Raw genomic sequence first — 25793 nt, 5'->3', positions numbered from 1 at the left:
ACGTGTACATAAGTAGAAAAGAGTACATCATGGAAAGGAAGTTCATCTTACACTGTCCCCTAACCTCTCAGCCTCCTTCCCCACAGACTCTGTCACCAGGCTCTTGGAAATCCTTTCAGGGATATTCTATAGGACAGTATATATCTTCTAGTTTTATAGGAGGGTGGCCCCTGAGACCTAAGGTCTTATCTCACCACTTATCCAACACATTCCACGACCCAGACGTTTTTATTAAGAAGCATATTCATCCTGGGAGCCATTCTGGAGAGCAGCCATGCACACGTGTACAATGGTACAATATGTACTACTGTATACCCAATAAATATATCTGGCTTCCTTTCTTTAGGGCGAGAGGGCTGGGGTTGGAATCCTCAGCTAAGACTGAAAGGAAACCAGCACACATAATGCTGAGAGTACATTTCTCATGTGCATTATAAGAACCCTTGCGAGTTTATGACAATGCTCTACATTAAGTTCTAGAATATTTATCAATATATTAGAATTACCAAAGCACAGAGAATACAAGAGCGCTTTCTTGCTTATGACAGAGAGAGGATCTACCTAATGTTCTAATAATGGGTTTCCTCAAAAGATTACAACATCATTGCACAATGAATGCCCATTGGGCAGAAATGTATTAGCAGAGATTTTAAGAACAGGGGGAGCCTAGATGGTAGGACCTTGCAAACCATCCCATCCTAAAATTCTATGACTCCACAAAACTGGGCCTTTCACACGCTTCTGTAGACTTCAGGGTAGAATTACCTCTTTTGAGCTAGTTTTTCTTTCCAGCGCTTTGTTGTCTCTGTGTGCCTGTGTAAAAGGAAAGGGAAAATATGATATAAAAGGGCAATGCTCTCAGCTTACAGACAATAGAAGAAAAACCACCCTTGCAAGATAAATTGTTAACAGCGTGGAAGATGAAAGGCTGAGAATTCCTAGATATTATCACCTTCAGTATTATACTCTTATCTCCCATTTCCTCCTCATTTCCTTAATACTGATTGGAACACATTATTGGATCATCTTACCTCAATTTCTTTTCAAGGAAATCTGTCTCAAAGGTTTCTGGTGGACATTCCGTAGCATTAGCCAAAGACTGCTTAAATAAATCAGTTAGGTGGGCTGCAACTTTAAAAATAGATGGGTTTAGCTTTTATCCTCACTTCTTGACAGCACAACACACAATCAGCATTCATCTGAGATGTTTTCTAAGAGCCTATATTTAGCCTCTCAAGTGTTTACTAGAATTTCCATGACCAAGTTATAATATCACAGGAAACCAGGTAGCTCTATGAAACATCCCTCTAGAAAACACACACCTCAGAATCAAAACATAAAATGTGGCAAACTCTTCATCTGTCCCACATCATCAGGGGAATCAATGTTCTACCTGAGTTTCTTCACATCTGAAGCACCAAAACTCCACAAAAGTAAATATCTTATTGAAATTGTTTTTAAAAAGATACCTTAGGGTCTGAATCCAAGGATATGAATACAAGATGATGGTTGTTTGATTATTTGGGCAGTGATTCTCAGAGGTTATTCCACAACATGGTCTCAGCAAAATGTTAACAGGAGATAAAAAAAGAAAGGAAGGTTCCCTATCCCATGGTTATATGAGTTTAGGAAATACTGATTTATATAAGGTTAAATATGTTTTATTACTTTAGGACTTTTCTGAACCCTTAATTAGTTCATGTACCTTGTGACTGTCTAAGAAAATAAGGCATTATGCAGCAGTATCCAAACTTATTTTATCATAAAACTCATTTTCCTCTGGAACCATGTAATGCTATGCTATGCTATGCTAAGTCACTTCAGTTGTGTCCAACTCTGTGCGAACCCATAGACAGCAGCCCACCAGGCTCCCCCGTCCCCAGGATTCTCCAGGCAAGAACACTGGAATGGGTTGCCATTTTCTTCTCCAATGCATGAAAGTGAAAAGTGAAAGTGAAGTCACTCAGTCATGTCCGACTCTTAGCGACCCCATGGATTGCAGCCTAACAGGCTCCTCCGTCCATGGGATTTTTCAAGCAAGAGTACTGGAGTGGGGTGCCATTGCCTTCTCCATGGAACCATGTCATAGACTAGTGCTTTAGGAAGTACTTTGAGGGCCAGTGACTTAGGATCACCACTATTAATGCGTCAGGGCAGCTGTAAACATGTGAGACTGTTGATTCCTGCATCTGTTTGTTTGAAAAATACATTTGGTTTATCCTTCAATATTGGGCAACTTGTGCATTTACCTGTTCACTGACTGTTCCCTCACACCAGAGGTTAAAAATTCAAATGCTACAATGTAGGGTTACTAGTGTAGGACATCTAGTCAAATGTGAACTTCAGAGAAGCAGTAACAGATTTTTTAGTATAAGCATGCTCCTTGTTATTTTGGAACTTGCTCATAATAAAAAAAAATGTGTTGTTTCTCTGAAATTCAAATTTGACTGGGTCTTCTGTATTTTCATTTGTTAAATCTGGCAACCCTAATGTAAGAGGCCACCCACAAAAAGAGTGACAACAGACTGTAAGCACCAGGAGACGCTGGGGGCTTTGATGGACCCTTTGGTTCATGGCAGTCCTGGAGGCGCAGCTGCTAATCATCTTCAGCTACATGTCACTGTATGGTAGAGGAAGACTCAGATATACCAAACAACAAACACAGCTGTGCAAGCCAGCACCACGCAGGACACGCAAAACACGCCTGTGGGCTGAACGGAGCCCGTGGCTGCCAGTTTCTGACTTTTGTCATACAGTCAGAAAAGAAAACCCCAAACCACAAAAATTCTCTGCTGCTTATCTTCTATGAACTATGAAACTGTATAACCAAGTTTGCTGGGGTTGTATATGGTCCCAAATAAATTGCTTTCCAAAAGTAGACTGCTTGGGCTACATGTAGTGTAAAACATGGCAAGGTTTTTGTTATATCTATGTAGTTGCTCCAAAGTTTTGTGTATGTGACTGCGTGTGTTAGGGGTAGAGTGTTATTCGGTTGACTGCTTCCTTCCTGTATGTTTGCTATGTTCTAAATACAAGTTGACACTAACTTAAAAGCCAAATGTCAACATTTTTCACGCAACATGCGACAAAAATGAATTTGAGGCAATCATGGTTTTAAGACTCTCACAATTTAGACAGGAAAGCGTATAAAAAAGTCATTACAGTACAACATGGCCAGTATGACAACAAATATGTATACGCTACTTTGCTATCAGATGAGAGAATTTAACTGAGAAGTGTATTTAAGATTGCTCCTTTGAAATCTATAACTATTTTACAGAAAAATATTAAGTACAATTACCTTCAGTAACATGACTTTTTGTAGTTTCCTCCATTTTAGGGAAAGACTGAAATGAAGAGAGAGTTCCTTAATAGTAATTATTATATTACATACAAAATTTACTTTGTTTAGCAAGATTCTTCTTTATATATGCAAATTGATCTTTTATGGAAACTACTGTAAAATGAATTAGTTTTTAATGCTGATACAAAAAGTGATTTTTCTTTTAGTCATTTATTTCATTTAGCAAATTTCTAAAAGTGGAAATCACTCTACACTTAAGCGTAGAAATTGCTTTTTCTTCCTTCTTCCAATTTCATTTATTAATTCATACATTTCAATGAATGCCAGCTTCTCTGAAGACAATAAAAACTTTTATTTAAGAGCCTTCAGAATTATTCATGCGTCAAGGAAGAGACTGTGGCTACTGCTGCTACTGCTAAGTTGCTTCAGTCGTGTCCGACTCTGTGTGACCCCATAGACGGCAGCCCACCAGGCTCCTCTGTCCCTGGGATTCTTCAGGCAAGAATATTGGAGTGGGTTGCCATTTCCTTCTCCAATGCATGAAAGTGAAAAGTGAAAGTGAAGTCACTTAGTCGTGTCCGACTCTTAGAGACACCATGGACTGCAGCCCACCAGACTCCTCCGTCCATGGGATCTTCCAGGCAGGAGTACTGGAGTGGGTTGCCATTGCCTTCTCTGAAGGAAGAGACTAAAACGCATCATATTGGGATTCTCTGGTGGCTCAGATGGTAAAAGAGTTTGCCTGCAAATGTGGGAGACCTGGGTTCAATCCCTGGGTCAGGAAGATCCCCTGAAGAAAATGGCAACCAACTCCAGTATTCTTGCCTGGAGAATCCCAGGGACAGAGGAGCCTGGCAGGCCAGTCCACAGGGTCACAAATGACTAACAGACTTCACTTTCACTTTCTTTCAAAAAGTGTTTACAAAATGTGATACATATAAGGAATCAGGGTTCCACAGAAATAAGAAATTATAAGGAGGGGGAAAAACCTTCATAAAAGTGACAGAAATAGCTGTTATTTACAATATTTTGTCTTGATGCATTGAATACTGAAACAAAAGCAAAAAACACTGGACTAGGAAACATTTCTTTCTCACCATAACCAGCTTGAGGAGATCTGCAGCATTGCCTCTCTCCTCCTCAGTTCTGGAATCTTTAACTGTCATTTCCTGCAACTCATCTTCTTTCTTTAGAATATGGTTTATGTAATCCTAAATCAGTAGAATAAAAGAAATCAATAAAACACAGAAGTATGGTAGAGAGAGATACAAAATAGTTAACAGCAACTGGAAATATTACAAAAGGTTAAGAATATGTAAGTTTACACTGCTCAGCAACCAGCTACTAGTCAAGCAATCTGGAAAGGCTTTTCCTTAATATGTTAATAAGCAAAGACCCGAAAAGCTCAAGAGTAAAGCTGTAAGAGCCACGGGCCATTAGAACTGTCTGCAGACCTCAGATGGAGAAGGCAATGGCACCCCACTCCAGTACTCCTGCCTGGAAAATCCCATGGACGGAGGAGCCTGGTAGGCTGCAGTCCATGGGGTCGCTAAGTGTCGGACACAACTGAACGACTTCACTTTCACTTTTCACTTTCATGCATTGGAGGAGGAAATGGCAACCCACTCCAGTGTTCTTGCCTGGAGAATCCCATGGACAGAGGAGCCTGGTGGGCTGCTGTCTACGGGGTCGCACAGAGTCGGACACGACTGAAGCGACTTAGCAGCAGCAGCAGCAGCAGACCTCAGAGAAGCCCAGCTTCTCACTCAGCGTCCTCATCAATAAAATGGACAGCGCTGGGATAGATGATTTCTAGAGTCCTCTGCAGGTATAGTCTTCAAGATGATACTTATGAATGTAAGTGGCTCAGTTCATGCCTTTGCTGAAAACCATAAATACTTGAATTTTCATGAATAACGGTCCCCTGCTGTATGCCAGGTGTTGGATGTGTAGCCATAAACTAAACACATACGACACACGTTCTGAGATAGTGGACACTCTTGACAGTGAGGCACTGCAGACATGCTTAATAGTGAACTATATATCAGCAAAAGCTTCGACTGTTTCCAAAGACTAACTAAATCCTTTTCTTCCATGGAAGAATGAAGATTATTCAGGGAATCCTACTGCTTCCCATTTTCAACCAGTAACTAGCTGCCACTGATAAATAGACAGCCAGCAGTCTGTCAGAAACGCTCAAGAAGTGTTATATAATACAACATGCCTGGTCACAGAAGGAGAAAAACTAGGAAATAACTTACATTAGGGACAAGTATCAAGTTAATATGCAGTTCTACCTTTTCCCAGAGGTTACTAGATCAGTTTTCCAGAGAGTGAGAAAGGAGGACAACAATACTGCAATCACATTTAAAAGATACTTATCTTCTCAACGTCTTTGGAGCCTTAATACTTCCTCTACTTTATGGGAACCACGAAATATTTTCCATCATGCAACCTCCTACTGAAGATTGGCATTCATGTGTTGCATTAAATAAATATTGGTACAATTCCGTAAGTTCAGGTTCCTTAGGAAACCAAGAGGAATGGTTGCCCTGTTGCTGATTCTTTTGGTCAGGTTACCTGCAATCCCTTACCTTCAGGGAAATCTGCAGTTTCAGTTTCACCTCATTCTTTATGACCTCGTGCTGGATGAACTGGCGTGTCTGTAGCACACTGGGGCTCTTCAGTATAGGGGCTGGAGTGTTCACTAACTGTTTGGAGCCAATGTCGAGACCCTTCCAAATCTGAGTGCCAAATGGAGGTCCTGGAGTTTTTTTCTGTCACCAAAATAAGCAAAACCACCATCAAAGAAATGAGTATGTTTTAATATTAGATTTTTTCTTCCACTGTGTACTTATTATGTAGACACTATGCTCAAACTACCGCACAATCGCACTCATCTCACACGCTAGCAAAGTGATGGCCAAATTCTCCCAGCCAGGCTTCAACAGTACGTGAACTGTGAATTTCCAGATGTTCCAGCTGGATTTAGAAAAGGTAGAGGAACCAGAGATCAAATTGCCAACATCCAGTGGATCATCGAAAAACAGAGAGTTCCCATAAAACATCTACTTCTGCTTTACTGACTACACCAAAGCCTTTGATTGTGTGGATCACAACAAACTGTGGAAAATTCTTAAAGTGATGGGAATACTGGATCACCTGACCTGCCTCCTGAGAAATCTGTGTGCACGTCAGGAAGCAACAGTTAAAACTGGGCATGGAACAACAGACTGGTTCCAAATCAGGAAAGGAGTACATCAAGGCTATATATTGTCACCCTGCTTATTTAACTTATATGCAGAGTACATCATGAGAAACGCTGGGCTGGAAGACGCTCAAGCTGGAATCAAGATTTCTGGGAGAAATACCAATAACCTCAGATATGCAGATGACACCACCCTTATAGCAGAAAGTGAAGAACTATAGAGCCTCTTGATGAAAGTGAAAGAGGAGAGTGAAAAAGTTGGCTTAAAGTTCAACATTCAGAAAACTAAGATCATGGCACCTGGTTCCATCACTTCATGGCAAATAGATGGGGAAACAGTGGAAACACTGAGTGACTTTATTTTGGGGGGCTCCAAAATCACTGCAGATGGTGACTGCAGCTATGAAATTAAAAGACGCTGGTTCCTTGGAAGAAAAGTTATGATCAACCTAGACAGCGTATTAAAAAGCAGAGACATTCATTACTTGGCCAACAAAGGTCCATCTAGTCAAAGCTATGGTTTTTCCAGTAGTCATGTATGGATGTGAGAACTGTACTATAAAGAAAGCTGAGGGCCAAAGAATTGATGCTTTTGAGTTGTGGTGTTGGAGAAGACTCTTGAGAGTCCCTTGGACTGCAAGAAGATCCAACCAGTCCATCCTAAAGGAAATCAGTCCTGAATATTCATTGGAAGGACTGATGCTGAAGCTGAAACTCCAATAATTTGGCCACCTGATGCAAAGAACTGACTCATTTGAAAAGACCCTGATGCTGGAAAAGATTGAAGGTGGGATGAGAAGGGGATGACAGAGGATGAGATGGTTGGATGGCATCGCCGACTCAATAGACATGAGTCTGAATAAATTCTGGGAGTTGGAGATGGACAGGGAGGCTGGCATGCTGCATTGCATGGGGTTGCAGAGTCGGACAAGACTGAGCGACTGAACTGAACTGAACTGGAGACACTATATGCTGGGAACCTCTCATTAGTGAATATAATAGTGAAAAAAAAAAGGGATCCCTGCTCTCAAAATTTTTGCAAATATAAGGAAAATTAGGAATGAACTGGACAAGTTTTCCTCTTTATATGTGTTACCAAAAATAAGGACATTTTAAAATCCTGTTGCCTGATATCCTACTGGATAGCATTTAAGGGAATGCTAAGCCATGCTGTTGCCATGGTGATGCAGCAGAAGCTTTGTTTATGCCAAATGCATGAGACTACCTGGTCTTCCTAGGTGGCTCTAGTGGTAAAGAACCTGCCTGACAATGCAGGAGATGCAAGAGACATTGGTTTGATCCCTGGGTTGAGAAGATCCACTGGAGGGGGAAATGGCCTCCCACTCCAGTATTCTTCCATAGAGAATCCCGTGGACAAGGGAGCCTGGTGGGCTACAGTCCATAGGGTCACAAAGAGCTGGACATGACTGAAGTGATTTAGCACACACACATATTTTTATACCCACAGAGAGCCTAAAACATTTGGAATTAAGCTCGGAGAGATCCTTTGAAGGAAAAATCAAGCCATAGATCTGGGTGGTCTTTGACCTCACTCTAGATTAAGCATGCTGTCAGAATCTTCCCAGGATCTCTTCTGCAGAAATGTGTGCCTTGTGTCGATGCACATCTCTTATGTTTTTTGGAATTGACTTTCAGGAGTTGTGTGGGCTTGATGTGTTTCATTTTAAGTTGCTCTTCATGTCAAATGCATGGTCAGTGACAGCTACTCAGGAGCTTGCCTGGGCTGGGTCACTCCACTGGTCAGAGGTCACAGCTATAGGAATTTTGGAGGAAGAGAAGGAACTTCCTTCATTCATCTCAAATGTGGTATATTATTTTTCATAATGCAATAAATACATTCAACTTGGAGATAGCCTTTGTAAACCATTTGGTATGAGCTTTCAATTTTCAGATAAGGAAGCAGAGATCAAGGGTGACTTGTCTCAAATTCCATATTAATAATTGATAAAGTCAAGATTAGAATTCAGATCACCTTCATTCACCATGTTGATTATAGGTACCAAACTGAAACAGAGGGTTAGGCGATCTTTGCTATCTTAAGAGTTCATTACCTGTGCTTCCACAACTATAAGACTGGATAAAGAAACCAAGATAATCATAACTAAAAAACATTATCCTCCTTACTTCACAGTACTATCTTTCCCTGATCATGTTACCAATGCCTTCACTGATTTAACAATTTAACATCTGACAGTTTGCTGGACATATTACATAAACTGCTTGCAAAATTAAATGACAAACCTGGCAAGATGCAGGACTTTATGATTTCTTAAGATATTTTCTTTCATTCTTTAAAAAAATCTTAGGTGAGGCTTCTCTAAGCTGACACAATTACAATGCTTACTTTTTAACACTGAGATTCCGAGTCCATATATTTAATGTTTCACGTTATTCTTACATACTCAGTTTGTGCATTAATAAATTAAGAACAAAGGGAAAGTGAAAGACCTCAGATTGTGCGTTAAAACTAGCAAATATTGGGAGAAAGGAAGATTTCTATATTGCATAGTATCAGTAATGGGTTACTCAGACTAGATATTTTTATATGATAGGAAGATGTTCAAACCAGCAATGTAGACTAAAAAAATAAAATTGAGATTAATCAGGTATATTTCTCCAAAATCTACAAATGTCAAAGTATTCAAATATAAAACTCCTTGATCCTGTTAACAATTTACAAAAGAATGAAAAGAGGTGAATATACAGGAGAAGACCTGAGCTCTGATCCATGGATGGATGGATATGCATATATGGTGACTTCACAGCAGGAAAATTTATACCTGAACTGAGGGAAAGGTCTCCCATGTCCTTGACTGGAGATTAGGAGGAACAATCGTATCTAATTCTTTCTTCACTAGCCATGGTGACACTTCATGGAAAGGGCGAAGGACGGTGATGCTCAGGGCACCTGGGTCACAGAGAGTTAGCAGAGGGTCATGTCTCTGTCAGAAATACTGGGAGAAATTCGGCAAATATTAAACACATTTGATAAGCCAGACACAGCGATCATGCTTAAGGACCTCGGGGTCTAATAAGGAAAGTCTTTTAGTCAGAGTAACATCTAAAAGCTGCATTCAGACCACTTGAAAGCATTAATTGACACTTCACTGTCCTTCAGAAATCAGACGCAAGTCCTGTCAGTTCTACCACTAAGCATCTCTTGAGTTCATCCACCTTTTTCCCCTCCACTGACCCAACCTTAGACTATTTCCCGCAGAGAGATCCTGTTTTGGACCTCAGCAACAATGAACTTTTCTTCCCACCTCTACTCTGTGAATGAACCTCCTTCCACAGGCAGGGTGACTGACTGTGTTAGTCCACCATGTAGACTTTTCTTTGACTTCCCATCGTTTATATGATAAAACTGAGGCCTTCATGTTTTCTCCTGCCTCCTCAACTTGGGCTATTTTCCCTTCTATACTTTGGCTCCTTTGGCCTTTTCTCCTCTGTTCCAAGCTTCCTGCTTTGTATTCCCTCTTCCAAGAAAGCTCCTCCTCCTATTTTAATTAGTGCCTACTTATCCAGCAGTTCTTGGCTCCAACGTTTTCAGGAAAGCCTTCTAGATTATGTCAGGCTCCCCTGTTAGATGCTCTCATGGAACCATATTCCTTTACTCCATACGCCTTATCCCAATTTATAAGCATACAGGTATTTGTGTGACTATGTAATTAACGCCCATCTCTTTCCTTAGACTCTAAGCTTTGTGAAAGCAGGGTTTGTTGCTCTCTTAGCTCACCATTGTATCCCTAACATCCAGCCAAGTTTTGGTACATGGTGGGTTATCATGTAGATGCTAAATGACTGACTAATGAAGCAATTTGAGATGAATTCTTATTCTCTCACAGTTCTACACACACACTGTACAACCAGTCAGAGCTCCCCACTTTCCATATTCATAGAGAAAAAGCAAATTTATTATACCACACACATGTACATTGATGCATTCAAAGATACAACTGCATATAGAGGTGGGCATACTCATAAATGAATACAAAATATACCCCACCTATCAGAGAAAAGATAAAACAGGAAACACATACATAAACCTAGATAGACACAGCATATTGCTTTGGTGCATGGATAACATGGAAGCTTTTTTGTTTTTTCTGTGCTTAAATACACACGTTACATATACAGTGGTTCTTACCTAATGCAATGTATGTCTCTATTTTTTGGTCATACACTAATTTCTTGAAATTAATGAAAATATGTAAATGCCCAATGAATATAATACATAACTTATCCTATATTTCAGGTTGGATTTCTAACTGACACATCAAATCTACTTTATTCTCTTGTTATACTAAATTCATCAAGGCAACACCTTCAAAATGACAAAAAATGAAGTTAGGAAATATACCTCACTTTTGTTTTTTACTACTAAGATGAAACTGACACATAAGTAGGAACCTAGGTACATAACTAAATCTACCTAACAAGCCTAAATGCAGATACAGATCTCCTTATAGGTAGGAAAGGGACTCACACAATTTACACAGGTTGGTGCTTAGATAAAGCATAGTACAAACATACATCACTGCACAACCAGGCTGACACGGCCAGGTGGAAAGCAGAGTTGAAAAGTGAGCAAAGGGGAAAACATAGCAACCACATCAGGGTAGACTGGATATGGAGGATGAGAGTTGGTAAAGGACACAGCAACTTCCAGTCTGGCTCTCTACCTGGTTGTTCCTGTACTGGCTCTTGAAGAACTACAGTAGTTGATTCTCCATATGCCAAGGAGAGGTACTCTTCTATGTCACTGTCCCGAAGAAGCTCCACTCCTGATCCATCAGCATAGATAACAAAAAACCTGTTTGCAGAAATAAAAATCAGATCCCTTGACACATTCAGCTAAAATGCTCCTTAAACTTGGAACTGAAAATAAAAGTCATGATTTTATTCTTATCATATTACCTGGGGACATGTTCACCATAGATTTGCAGATGATTCTTATGAAGGTGAGTGGATGACAAACTGTCATAACCTTCAGCTTTTGCATTTAAATCATCTTCCAGGTTGTTTTCAGGTAGGATGGTTGATGCACTACCATCAGCCATGACCTAAGGGACACAGTAGATAAGCAACTAAAAAAAAAAGCCATAAAGCTTACATTTTTGTTGATCTCACTTGAGAAAGCAGGTAATCTTTTGGATATTCAGAAAATCAAAGATATTTACTTATAAGGTATTATTCCCTAAGTATTTTGTTGTTGTTTAGCCACAAAGTCATGTCTGACTCTTGCAACCCCATGGACTGTAGCTCACCAGGCTCCTCTGTCCATGGGATTTCCCAGGCAAGAATACTGGAGCAGGTTGCCATTTTCTCCTCCAGGGGAATCTTCCCAACCCAGGGATGGAATCCACATCTCCTGTATTGGCAGGTGGATTCTTTACTGCTGAGCCACCAGGGAAGCCCCAGTAGACTGCATTAATAAAAGTGAAAATGTAGTAGCACATCTTCACTGACAAACTACACCGAGAATGTGAAAACAAACGGGAAGACAAGCCAGAGTACAATCAGAGGAAGGCGACTAGTATGGCAGGGGACACACCAGGGGACAATCTTATCTTCTGAGGATAAGTTCAGGGAACTGGGAATTTAAACATGGAGGAAAGACTACTCATGTGACAGTTGTCTTGAAACATTAAGAGTGACAGTATGGATTCTAAGCACAGAATTAGAGACTCATGGATAGACCACCCTGGGAAACAGATGGAGGTTCACTCTGAGATGTACATTCCTAGCCATTGCTACTGTCAAGATACAGAGTGTGGTTTAGGCTGAAAGGCCACTGAAGGGAAGGCACAAGAAGAACATCAAAGCCTAGAGTAATGCTTGGCTTAGATGTTTCAACTTGGAGGGTTTGGGCTTTAGGTTTCAATTTCAGTTCATTGTAAATCAAAGTCTCTTAGTAGCCCGAACTCAGGCTGTGAAGAGTCTCACTTACTTAGCACAGAAAAACAAACCTGGATCAGGCCCAGTCTGCACCCCATGCAAAGCTGGGGACTCTTTGTCAGGGTTTCAAATCTAAAAAGTAACTTTGCCACCCACTAGCCAACACATGAAATTCCACCAAGGGGTGAGGAGTGGGAAAAAAGTGCCTAGAGAAAGGGCTGGTGGACCTCTCCTTGTCAAGGGCCAGATAGTATATATTTTAGGGTTTGTAGGCCATAGAGTTTCTGTTGCAACTAGTCAATGCTGCCATTATATGCAAAAGCAGCCACAGGTAATATGTAAACAAATGATCATGGCTATGTTCCAATAAAACTTTATATAATGACACTGAAATTGAATTTCCTATAATTTTCTGTGTCATAAAATTCTCTTCTCCTTCTGATTTTCCCCAACCGTTTAAAAATGTAAAATGTAGTCAGCCTGCATTTTTAACTCAAGGGCGCATATAAACAAGTGACCATGGTTTGTCACTGCCTGGCTTAGCAATAAGAGGAAGGACAGAGAAGCAGAACACAGAGCTCTACCATGGACCAGCTAAGCACCTCACCAGGCTTCCCACCTCCCCATCCTCAGTCCTCCTGGAACCCGCACGCTGATAATATTTCTAAGGATTCTCTACCTAGTCAAACAGACTTGCCTGCTGTCCTGTGTATTTTCTCTCACTTAAACCCAGATACAGAGCATTCTTACACTGTTCTTCGTTGTTGACATTATTTTTAGATGTTTAGTAACTTTCCCCCCTTTTTGTTCTAATTATTTATTTGGCTTTACCATTTCAACCATCCTCATTGTTGGGTTTGCTATCCCCTGCTGCTGCTGCTAAGTCGCTTCAGTCGTGTCCGACTCTGTGAGACCCCATAGACAGCAGCCCACCAGGCTCCCCCGTCCCTGGGATTCTCCAGGCAAGAACACTGGAGTGGGTTGCCATTTCCTTCTCCAATGAAGCATAATCGAGAATTAAAGCTACTGACATTAATTGCTGTTGTCCAAAGCACTGACAGTAAGTAGATAACTAATCCCAAGGCAGCTAAGATAAAAAGCTATTTGGGAGCTCTCTAGGGTGAAATATCTCAAAAGCAAACCCATCGCCTCTCTCTCCATACTAATGATGCACTTTACCTGAAAGGTATTTCCTTCGGGATCCATGACCTCACAGATAACCTCTGATGTGTGTTTCATGATGTACCTGCTAGCTCTCAGCTGCTCACGTTTTTGAAAAGGATGGTATATGTCACTGCTTGATTCATGGCAATATATAGCTGAACAGTCCCTATCAATATGAAGACAGCCTGTGTTTGGAGGTAACACCTGAAAGGGTCACACACAGAGATAAATTATTCAAAATTTCTTGATTGATTTGAGAGATTTAGAAAATCACTTAAGGAAAAAATACTATCCATTGACTTGAGACACAAACGTATTTTCAGGAAGAAAACAAAAGAGGATGTAAGTTTGGGGAAAGACTACTTAATAAGGAGGCAAATAATGATTAGGATATAATTGTTCCTGCATCTCATATTTTATCTACTCACTTTAATACTTCTTCCAGTTAATGCAATCTACACCCCTTCTTTTTTCAGATATTTAATTAAAGTATTAAAAGCATATGTTAAGTAAACACACTTGACCCTATTCAAAACTCTTGGAATCCTTTAATGTTTTTGGGCAAGGAGCATCTTCAAAGGGGTCAACAGCAATGGGACAAATGCTTTCAGAAGCTTTTATTTTTCCTCATTCCTCTGGTGGCTGACACAGACCTTAAGTAATAGCTTTTGTATAATGACTTCTGGTTTGGATAGCCTCTTTGAGATATAATTCACATGCCATATATTCTCCCCTTTAAAGTGTTCATTCAGTGGATTTTAGTATGTTCAAAAACTTGTGCAAACATGATCACTAATTCCAGAACATTTCCATTGTCCTGCAAAGAAACCCTGATGCCATTAGTCATTCTGCACCTCTCCTGTCTCTGGCAACCACTGACCTGCTGTCTCTGTGGATTTGACTATTTCAGACATTCTGTAGAAATGGAAGCATGTGATACTTGGCACCTCTTGTGCCTGGCTTCTTTCACTTGGCATAAAGTTTTTAAGCTTCATTTATATTGTAGTGTGTATCAATACTTCATTCTGTTTATTTCCACTTCAGTTTAGATGTGTGAAATTTAAAAAGTTTTTATGCTAAAATGAACTCAAGTTTTTTCAATTTAGGTAGTTTGGGGAGATTTGAAACTGAAATCAAGCCTACATTTGCTAAACTATGCTATGCTAAGTCACTTCAGTCGTGTCTGACTCTGTGAGACCCCATAGACGGCAGCCCATTAGGCTCCCCCGTCCCTGGGATTCTGCAGGCAAGAACACTGGAGTGGGTTGCCATTTCCTTCTTCAATGCATGAAAGTGAAAAGTGAAAGTGAAGTCGCTCAGTTGTGTCCGACTCTTTGCTAAACTGAGGAGTTCAAAGTTCACAAATTCGGCCATTAAGTCCTCAATTTGCCCATTGTTTGACTTGCAATTGCCCAGGACAAGTTCTCAAATAGCTGCCAGAGTCTGCTTCCTCAGCTCCAGGTAGATCCTTCTCTTCATGGCCATGTTTCTCTCTTCCCCTACTCTTCAAACTTAACTTTCTGTGGCAGGTGGTGGCAGGGGTTGGGGAGAGGTGTCCCAGCCTGTGCAGCAAGGGCCAATGGAAGGGGTCTACTTGCAGCAGACGTATGAAAACCACAATGAGGTATCGCCTCACACTGGCCAGAATGGCCCTTATCAAAAAGTCTACAAATAAGAGATGCTGGCGAGGGCTGGAGAAAAAGGAGCCCTCCTACACTGTTGGTGCGAATGTAAATTGGTATGGCCACTACGGAGAATAGTATGGAGGTTCCTTAAAAAATTAAAAATAGAGCTACCATATGACCCTGCACTCCCACTCCTGGGCATATATCCAGAGAAAAACATGGGAAAGGATACATGCAATAGCCAAGATATGGAAGCAACCTGTGTCCATAGAGAAATGGGTACAGAAGATGTGGGACATGTATACGATGGAGATATATATTACCAGCCATTAAAAAGAGTGAAACATGCCATCTGCAGCAACATGGATGGACCTAGAGACTGTCATACTGAGTGAAGACACACAGAGAGATATGACATTACTTACATGTGGAATCTAAAAAAGTGGTACAAATAAACTTACTTATAAAACGGAAACAGACTCACAGAGAGCAAACTTATGGTTACCAGGAGGAAAGGGTAGACAGAAGAGGTGGGGAGTTTGGAATCTACATGAACACACTGCTATATTTAAGATGGATAACCAACAAGGACCTAGTGTATAGCACAGGGAACTCTGCTCAATGCTATATAGCAGCCTGGATGGGAGGGGAGTTCGGGGGTACAATGACTACATGTGTGTGTGTGTGTGGCTGAGTTGCTTTGCTATGCACCTGGAACTATCACAACATTGTTAACTGGCTATACTCCAACATAAAATAAAGAATCAAAAAAAAAAGATTTGCATTTTCCACTTTTCTGTATGTCTTATGTCTGGTTTCCCTTCTAGTCATCCATTACTGCCTTCTTTTGTTTTAAATAGATTATTTTCAAGTGTGCCATTTTAATTCCATTGTTTCTTTTACTATATATTTTTGAGTTACTTTCTTAGTGTCTTTTGGGTATTACAATTAACATCTTAATGTATTACTGTCTAGATTGGATTGATACTAATGATTTCACTATTATACAAAATCTTTGCTCCATGTAGCTCTATTCCTTATTTGTGTTATTGTCAAAACTTACATCTTTATACATTTTATAATAGTGGTTTTATGTAGTTGCCTTTTAAATAAAAAAGGCCACAAAAATACATGTATACTGTCTTTTATATTTACCTATATTGTCATCTTTACCAGTACTATTTATGTATAATTGAATTGCTGTGTAGTGTTCGTTTCAGCCTGAAGGATTCCCTAAAGGGAATCTTTAATCTAAAGATTTTCTTGTAGGGAATGTCTAAGAGCAACAAATCCTTTCAGTTTTTGTTTCCCTGGAACTATATTAATTTCTTCATTTTAGGATAATTTTACTGAAAAGAGGGATTTTTGGTTGATGATCTTTTTCTTTAAGCATTTTGAATATGTCATATCACTGCCTTCTGACTCCATGTTTTCTGATGAGAACATAGCTATTAGTCTTATTGGATACCTCAATTTAAAAAATTTTTTATTATGATATAGTTGATTAACAATGTTGTGCTTTAGGGTTTTTCTTTTCTTTTTTTTGAGATCTCTCATATTTGATGAGCCTTTTCTCATTGCTTGTGAGACTTTGTCTTCACACAATTTGACTGTGATGTGTCTAGGTGTGGATCTCTGAGTTTATCTTATTTGAAGTTTGTTGAGATTTCTTGCAATTGTAGATAGTTTAATCAAATTTGGTAAGTTTTAAGCCATTATTTCCTCAAATAATCTTTCAGCCCTTCTCTCTATTCCTTCTCAGACTCTCATTATGCATGCGTTAGTATGCCTGATGGTATCCTCTGAGGCTCTGTTCATTTTTCTTGATTCTTTTTTCTCTCCCTCCTCAAGCCTGCTTAATCTCAATTGATCTATTTTCAAGTCAGTTCAAATAATTGCTGATTATTTCTTCTGCCAGCCAAAATTTGATATTGAGCCTCATTAGCAAATTTTTCATTACAGTTATTATGCTTTCCAACTCCAGAATTTCTATGTGGTTCTTTTAAAAAATAGTTTCTATGTATTGATGTTCTATACTTTATGAAGCATCATTCTCATATTGTGCTTTAGTTCTTTACACAAGGCTTCTCACTTTTTAAAACATAACAGCTGATTTAAATTTGTCTCTTTAAATGCAGAGTCTGGGTTTCCACAGGGATGGTTTCTATTGATTGCTTCCTCCTTTCCCATCCCTGTTTATGGGCCAAAATCCCCCTCTTCCCCACTCCCCCATGTCTTATAATTTTTTGTTGAAACTAGATACTTAAAAATAGTATTATGTACAACTCTGGAAATTAGATCCTTGCCCCAGGACTTGTTATTGCTACTTTTGTTGTTGTTGCTCTTTGTTCAGTGATTCCCCTGACCGTTTCTTTAAAGTTTATATTGTCATGCGTGGGCCTAATCTGCTTGTTAGGCTTAGAGTTCTCCTCATAACTGGGCAGATACGTTCTTAAGTACTTTACACTAATAGATCTTTCAGCCTCTGCTGAGGGCTGTATGGGCTCTATGTGCATACTGGCGAATGCTTTCAATGCTGTAGTAGGAAGTTTGTAATTCCACCTTACCCTTCACTCCCTGCTTGTGCAGAGCTTCTTGATCAGCAAGAGTGAAAGATCAGGGCTTTCTGAGGCCTCTTATGGGCATGTTCATAGCCCTTCACAGGAGCGTGGCTTTCTAGATTCCAGAGAATATGTCAGAGCTTTTGAAAGCCCTCTACGGACTTCTCATTCTCCTTTTCTTTTTGACTCTTTTGTTTAGCCTCTTGTTTTTTGTCACTACTTCAACAGCTATAATGTTCAAGTATCACCCCCCTTTGGGGAAAAGTCTATTTGTAGGGAGTGAGTTCAAAATCAGACCAAATAAAGACAACCCCTGTTGAACAGAGGTTTCTAGAAAATGGACAGACAGGTCAAATGATGACATCTTGTGATGGATCTTTTGGGAGCTCTAGATCTATTCTTCTTTCAGTGGCTGCAGGCCTGCTGGTTTTCACTGCTATCAGGCATGTGCCAGTGTTGATGTTCAGGCTACCTTGGAGCTGGGGGAGGGGAGAGGAACGCGGCAAGCGAAATCACCACAATTCTTGCTGTTCTTCCCAAGACTGTCTTTTTTTTTAAAATAATCTTCATATCATTATAGTCATTTAGTTGATTTCCAGACTTCTAAAAAGGTTGATTCTGTCAATAGTTCCAGCTTTCTAGTTGTTTTTAGAGAGCAGTAATTGGATTTTTGAAGGTTCTTACTCCATCATTCTGGAAGTTTCTCAGATTCACTCTTTACTATTACGCAGGCCAGAGAACTCTCCCTGGACCTTGACTAATTCTGAGGCTTCTCTGTGGTTTCAGGCATATTGTAGCATAGACACTGGTTGAATTTGTAATTTTCCCAGGCTCCATAGGTCCTCAATAAAATAGACTCAAACTGTCAGTTCAGTTCAGTTCAGTTGCCCAGTCATGGCTGACTCTTTGCAACCCCATGGACTGCAGCATGCCAGGCTTCCCTGTCCATCACCAACTCCCAGAACTTGCTCAATCAAACTCATGTCTATCGAGTCAATGATGCCATCCAACCATCTCGTCCTCTGTTGTCCCCTTCTCCTCCTGCCTTCCATATTTTCCAGCATCAGGGTCATTTCAAATGAGTCAACTCTTTGCATCAGGTAGCCAAAGTATTGGAGTTTCAGCTTCAGCATCAATCCTTTCAATGAATATTCAGGACTGATTTTCCTTAGGACTAACTGGTTGGATCTCCTTGCAGTCCAAGGGACTCTCAAGAGTCTTCTCCAGCACCACAGTTCAAAAGTATCAATTCTTCGGTGCTCAGCTTTCTTTATAGTCCAACTTTCACATCCATACATGACCACTGGAAAAACCATAGCTTTGACTAGATGGACCTCTGTTGACAAAGTAATGTGTCTGCTTGTTAATACGTCAGATTGACTGTAATTTACTAAAAGCTGCTCTGGATAGAAAATGATGGCCTAACATTCCCAGAACTGAGACATATACACTAGGTGAAGCACCATCTAGAAAAGCCAAAAAGAAAACCTGTAAAAAGGAGATGGCTTTCCTTCTAGGAAGTTAGCCTGGAAAAACAGCTATGGTGGTTCAACACGACAAATATATCAATGACTTATATACATACGTACATAGTGTCTTCAATAGAGCAGCCAGTTGGCAAATAGAATTCTCGTGACTTTACATATCTATACTGCTCAGAGTTTAATATAAAACTTTCCTTTTTCAACTGATTTCACACACTGAGTAGAGGATAAGCCTCCCTCCATTATGACATTTGTTTACGGTACTGCTGATAAGGAAAAGGACCTTTGAAGCCCTTTTCAGTAGTATTCCTAAGAATGCTTATTACATTTCTTTAACTTCTCCCAAAGGAGTCAAGTTCAGATTGGTATAGAAGAGTTGTCAAATCTTATTCCAGTGTGCACATGCACAAGCACACACACCCCTGTCCCCAGGAAGACACTCAATCTTCTGGTCTAGGGAAACAGCTTTCTGTTCCTAGACCCAAGGACAGAGGAAGATTTCCCATGGGAGACAACAGACCCATTATTTGTCATCTTGTCTCTCTGAAACCTTCCAACTGGGTGGATGTTCCCACCCCCAATTGTGAAACACTATAATCATAGACAATAATAGCTGTTACACCTACCTCCTCCTTTATGTTTTCATCAATCTTTTTAGTGCTGCTAAGGTATAGCAGTGGCCAAAATCAAGCTCTCTCTCTCTTTCACATTGCCTAAAATCCAGCCTCACTCATCACACTTCCCAGTGTCTTCATGCTGGTGAGTCAGTAAGGACACATGTGCCAAGGCCAATGAGGATGGGCAGAAGGTGATTGTGAATGCCAGCTTTCAGATGGGCAGAAGGTGGTTGTGAATGCTCTATAAAATTATAGAACTATAAAATAAGTGTTGTTAAGCTTATTTGGAGTTTTTTTCCCCAACTGGGAGCTAAGATATGTGTATTTCTCAATGAGGTGCAATCAGTGTTTCAGGAGATGTGGGCAAACATGCTTCTACACAATTGTATCAGACACTGAATGTCTCCAGGTTGGATCTCCTTTCTGTTACATCTCTTCCTTCAGTGGTAACTTACATTGGTGCTAAAATTTCTTTGCCTTTATAGTTGTAACCAGCAGAGTCCAGGGCTATGATAAAAATAAGGCCTCATCACAGCATCACAGATTTTTATGACCTCTGGTAGGACATACAGTACTGAAATACGATGCTTTCTTAAAAAATGAATATTCTGATAGCACAGGAACTCTGCTAAATGTTATGTGGAAGCCTGGATGGGAGGAGAGTTTGGGGGAGAATGGATACATGTGTATGTAAGGTTGAGTCCCTTTTCTGTTCACCTGAAACCATTACAACATTGTTAATCAGCTATGCTAAGTCACTTCAGTCATGTCCAACTCTGTGTGACCCCATAGACAGCAGCCCACCAGGCTCCTCTGTCCCTGGAATTCTCCAGGCAAGAATACTGGAGTGGGTTGCCATTTCCTTCTCCAATCAGCTATACCCCAATACAGTCAGCTATACCCCAATACAAGTATACCCCAATACAAAATAAAAGTTTTTTATCTTTATTTTTTTTTAATTTTATCTTATTTTTAAACTTTACATAATTGTATTAGTTTTGCCAAATATCAAAATGAATCTGCCACAGGTATACATGTGTTCCCCATCCTGAACCCTCCTCCCTTCTCCCTCCCCATACCATATTTTGAATGTTATGTAGGGAAAAAAAGCATCCATTTCTCCAACTGCAGCCTTTCTTGGTCATCTCTCACTTTCAGCACCTTGCTCGTCCCACAAGGATCTGCACAGCACGAGGGAGTATCAAGAGAGAAGGGAGGGATAAACCGGCTCCAGTAGCTTCCACAGTAACAAACATTTGTTATGGAAGTCTTTGTCCATTACCTTCTGCCTTTGCACCCTCAGTATCCTGTGACCTTAGATGTGACATCCTGGCACTTGTGTCCCTTCTCCAGCAAGTAGAAAGGCAAAGGCAAATCCCTCTAAGACTGGAGGGACTGCAGGCTGAGCTTGCGGCATTGTGTTTAATGGGGAAATGCAGGAGGTGGAGGAGTTGCTAACAGCATTCCTCCCCAGCCCTCCAAAGACACAGCTGTGCTTCACTAGTTCTCCTCCTAGATCACACAGAACACATGTGTCCTTCTATCCCTCGGGGATACGAGGTAAAGTGGGGACAGACTGGAGGTGGGAAGGGTAGGAAAGTGAGAATGAATAAGAGGAGGCAGGAGGCGAAGCTGATCTGGAAGGGACAGGGCAGCACCGAGTGCTCCTAGCACTCACAGTGCCCATCACTAAATGATCCCCAGCAAATACACTCCAGAGTATAAATTTGATCCCCAGATACCAAAGCACTGAAAGACAGGGAGGACACGGATTTTCTGTGATGGATTTTGAAAAGAAAGTAAATAAATGAAAAGATATTGAGAAGTGTGTTCTAAGATCAGTTGAGATGAGAGCAACAGCCATGCATGTGGCAGGAATGTTCACTGCCCCAGATGGGTGTGCTTTCTTAGTCACAAACACACTTCGACACTTGCCTTTGGCTCCCCTCGTTTTGCTCAGACCCACCTGGTACGTTCCCTGTGGCTTTGCAATGATGGACGTCCCGTCCCCAAAGGTGGCGCAGCAGCTACTGTCCTCGCAGTTGGTGATGACAGTGGCATAGTGCGAGCTTTCAACCCGCATGCACTTCACCTGCCTGGCGATCCTCTGAGGACCTTCGGCTGTGGGCAAATGCAAAGGAGTAGGTCTGACGGGATGCACGCAAGGGCAACACGCCTGCCTGCTGACTGCCTGGCTGAGAACTCACTTCACGGGGCTGCTGTATGGGCTACTGCTATATCAACTCGGAGCCTTTGTTTGAGAAGGCATATTATTTAGTGTGCTGGTTTTGTCCTCACCGTTCTTTTTGAGAAATTGAAAACATCCAGAAAAGCACAAAATATAACTTAACTATACATGTTTGCCAATCAGAATTTACACTCATTAATATTTTGCCATATTTGCTTCATTTTTAACATGTATATAAGAGAGAAATTACAGGTAAAGTTCACATCTCTCCCTATCTCTGACTTTATTTCTTTTTCTCACAATCCACTATAATACTTTTATATAAATGTATATATCAGAAATACTTTGTTGCTTTAAATTTACATAAGTTATATATCACCCTGTGTATCACATTACTGGGCTTCCCTGGTGGCCCAGACAATAAAGAATCTGCCTGCAACGCAGGAGGCCTGGGTTCAATCCCTGGGTCAGGAAGATCCCCTGGAGAAGGGAATGGCTACCCACTCCAGTATTCTTGCCTGGAGAATTTCATGGACAGAGGAGCCTGGTGGGCTATAGTCCATGGGGTCATCAAAGAATTGAACATGACTGAGCAACTGATACACACTTGAATTTTTCACTTTATGTTTTGAGGCCTTTAGCTATCTTGATATATATGTGCCGATGTAAACAGGTACATGTGTGGGTACTTCATTTATTTTAATTGCTACATAGTATCCCTTTGTAAGAATAAACCACATTTTACTTTTCTGTTCTGCTGTTAATGGACATTTATGCTTTCCCAATATTTTAATATTATACTCAGTGTTGCAAGAAGCATCTCTGTACTTGTTTCTTTGTGCAAATGTATGAGTGTCTTTCCCAAGAAACGGAAAAAGCTTTGAAAGCTATCCCAGGACAATTAGAATGGATATTTCTCTAGTGGGATTGACTTGCAGAGATATTTCCCAACCCATCCCCTATAACCCAATAAAAATAAAAACAAAAGAGTATCTTTCTATATATACCCAGATGGAGAATTAGTGTATCACATGATATGCACTTTTCAATTCACCAGATATTTTAAAATTGCCCACCCAAGTGACTTTTTAAATTTTCACTCTAACAGGGTATAAAGGTTCCTCTCTTTCTACTCACTCGCCATTTTGTTGCATTTAATTTGGCAATGAATCGTTTAATGCATTCAACAAAGAAACCCCAGAATTAAACAAAAGTGAATTAGGGAATAATTTTTATTTCACAATCTTGTTTAAATGTAGCTTAGGAAGGGCGTTAGGCTTTTAGATAATATGAACAGACTCCAGTTCATTAGCAGCTGCCACTTTCTTTTCTGAGAATTGTCAGACAGAATTGAAGGAGGACATATCTGAGGTCTATGTAGGAAAATTAGATTCCTTAAGGATCGAAGGAAACAGGTCTGAAATCTAATTGCTCAGTACAGTTGAGTCATGATTATTAACTTTTAGTTAATACCAATCCAGGTTGTAGCTTTTTAGTGGTAAAAATAAGGAAAGCACTATTACTATCCATTAGCCAACTAGAGCTGTTATCACTCCCATGTCAGCTGAGGATAAAGACCATAATAAAGGTCCTCATTGGTTCTGGTTTGGATTCGTTGGTTGATTTGAGTTCTTCCAAAAAAAATTGTTTTTCTTACAAGTGTTTTGAAAAATCAGTGAAGTTTTTACCTATCCTATCCTAAAGACATAGAATATTGTCATCTACTTGAAAAAGAATAAACACATGTATATGTATAACTGAATCACTTTGCTGTGTACCTGAAACACAATATTAACCAACTATCTGCTGCTGCTGCTCAGTCGCTTCAGTCGTGTCGAACTCTTTGAGATTTTACGTAGTCTGCCAGAAAAATTAAAGCTTACCTGTCTCTTGATCCTCTGAAGAAATAGTCGGATCTTCATAAACTTGATAAAAGGTTGTGATCCTGGTACCATCAGCATGATCCACTATCCGAGTACCATCTTTCTTTTCAATGATGATCACTTTGTCTTCTCGAGTTGTCATAACCTGAACATACAAAGGCAGAGCATCATCATTTGCTCAGGTGGTTGGTTAATCCCAAGTTTGCTTATTTTTACACCCCAGTGATTACCATCAAAAGCCTGATTATTTAAAAATGAAAGTTTTATCTCATCTACTTGATCTAATCTTTATAACAATCCTGGAGGAAACTCAGGCTTAGAGCAGTTAAGTAACTTGCCCAAAGTCACTCAGCGTGTGCCAGAGCTGATGCTGGACTAGGACTGTCTTATTCAGCAGTGATGCTCCTTCCATGGTCACACATTTGTGAGTCAAAAGCTAATGTCAGGAGTGATATGACCCAGGTATATGCAGGAAGATGACCCCAGGTCCTGTTCCCTTAGAAACTACAGGTTTAAGATAAGCCAGGGACCACTGGTGTCTGTAGTGAGGGTTCTGATTGGTCTGCTTCCCCTGAGGATGCAATGCCAGAGCCTGGATTTTGTGTGTTGGTACAGGGAGCCATGGGTGAAAGGTTGATACAGGGAAGCATGGATGAAAGGTGTGCTGGACACAAGGGAACTCAGAGACCAATGGGCAGAGTGGTGGGAGCAAGGCTAGAAGGTGAGGGACCATACTGGGAAGCTTGTTAAGTCATATTAAGGACCCAGTTGTTATCCAAAGAGGGGCAAAGCAGTAGAGAAGAGTTTTAGGTATGTGGACTAGAGCTGGAAACACAGAAAGAATTTAGTCCTGGTAAGTGCTTCAATTACTTTGCCAACAAAGGTCCGTCTAGTCAAGGCTATGGTTTTTCCTGTGGTCATGTATGGATGTGAGAGTTGGACTGTGAAGAAAGCTGAACACCGAAGAATTGATGCTTTTGAACTGTGGTGTTGGAGAAGACTCTTGAGAGTCCCTTGGACTGCAAGGAGATCCAACCAGTCCATTCTAAAGGAGATCAGTCCTGGGTTTTCTTTGGAAGGAATGATGCTAAAACTGAAACTCCAGTACTTTGGCCACCTCATGCGAAGAGCTGACTCATTGGAAAAGACTCTGATGCTGGGAGGGATTGGGGGCAGGAGGAGAAGGGGAGGATAGAGGATGAGATGGCTGGATGGCATCACTGACTCGATGGATGTGAGTTTGAGTGAACTCCGGGAGTTGGTGATGGACAGGGAGGCCTGGCGTGCTGCAGTTCATGGGGTCGCAAAGAGTCGGACACGATTGAGCGACTGAACTGAACTGAACTGAACTGAAGTGCTTCAATTTGAAAGAACAGTGAGACCTTTGTTTCCTGTAGCCAAATGGTTCAGAGGAGCTCTAAACCCCCAGCTGCACATGTGTGTGTGAAGGTGTGGTGGGCATGGAGATGCATTGCCCAGGTCTCTCTTCAAGACAGGACTTGCTCCCCACCTGTGGGGAGGGAAGTTGACAAACAGCCTCCAGATGTCAGTTCTTCCAGCACCTGCTTCAACTGCAGAGAGATGCCTTGCCTGACTTCCACTGTTCTGCTGAGGCAGAGACACTGATCTGGCTCCTGCTCCCCGACTTGGGACACTGGGGCAGATGACACTGGCTCCTGAGCTCCTGCCAGTGGAGCTCTGTGGTGTCTGCACCATAGCTCGCCTTCTCTCTCTGCCCATTCCTGCTCCCCCTCTGCTTCCTTTCACAAATGGTGTCTCTTGAAAACATCTTACACAAGCAAACTTCATCTGTTTGCTACTGCAGATCCCAACTGGCAAC

General features: G+C 40.8%; 1 protein-coding gene across 5 annotated transcripts in view; it reads right to left on the bottom strand.

The window, feature by feature from the left end:
* The window catches only part of SPAG17 (sperm associated antigen 17), a 254867-nt gene that overhangs the window by 44662 nt on the left and 184412 nt on the right, over nucleotides 1-25793 (bottom strand). For 4 of the 5 annotated variants that reach the window (XR_011463620.1, XM_070367411.1, XM_070367413.1 and 1 more), the window contains 11 exons: nucleotides 23954-24098; nucleotides 21849-22003; nucleotides 13611-13799; nucleotides 11451-11596; nucleotides 11216-11346; nucleotides 9314-9441; nucleotides 5899-6081; nucleotides 4402-4515; nucleotides 3302-3347; nucleotides 1032-1131; nucleotides 766-813 (listed from right to left, as the gene is read on the bottom strand). Coding sequence is in view for 4 of the 5 variants with exons in the window: in XM_070367411.1 (XP_070223512.1) it covers nucleotides 766-813; nucleotides 1032-1131; nucleotides 3302-3347; nucleotides 4402-4515; nucleotides 5899-6081; nucleotides 9314-9441; nucleotides 11216-11346; nucleotides 11451-11596; nucleotides 13611-13799; nucleotides 21849-22003; nucleotides 23954-24098 (1385 nt within the window). In the remaining variant the exon portion in view is untranslated. The remainder of the gene's footprint in view (nucleotides 1-765; nucleotides 814-1031; nucleotides 1132-3301; nucleotides 3348-4401; nucleotides 4516-5898; nucleotides 6082-9313; nucleotides 9442-11215; nucleotides 11347-11450; nucleotides 11597-13610; nucleotides 13800-21848; nucleotides 22004-23953; nucleotides 24099-25793) is intronic. The other variant, XM_070367415.1, reaches the window with a different exon arrangement.

This window comes from Bos mutus, chromosome 3 (assembly GCF_027580195.1).
Source record: "Bos mutus isolate GX-2022 chromosome 3, NWIPB_WYAK_1.1, whole genome shotgun sequence".
NCBI lineage: Eukaryota > Metazoa > Chordata > Mammalia > Artiodactyla > Bovidae > Bos > Bos mutus.
The sequence above is the reverse complement of the archived record's forward strand: the minus strand, read 5'-3'. Positions and strand labels throughout refer to the sequence as shown.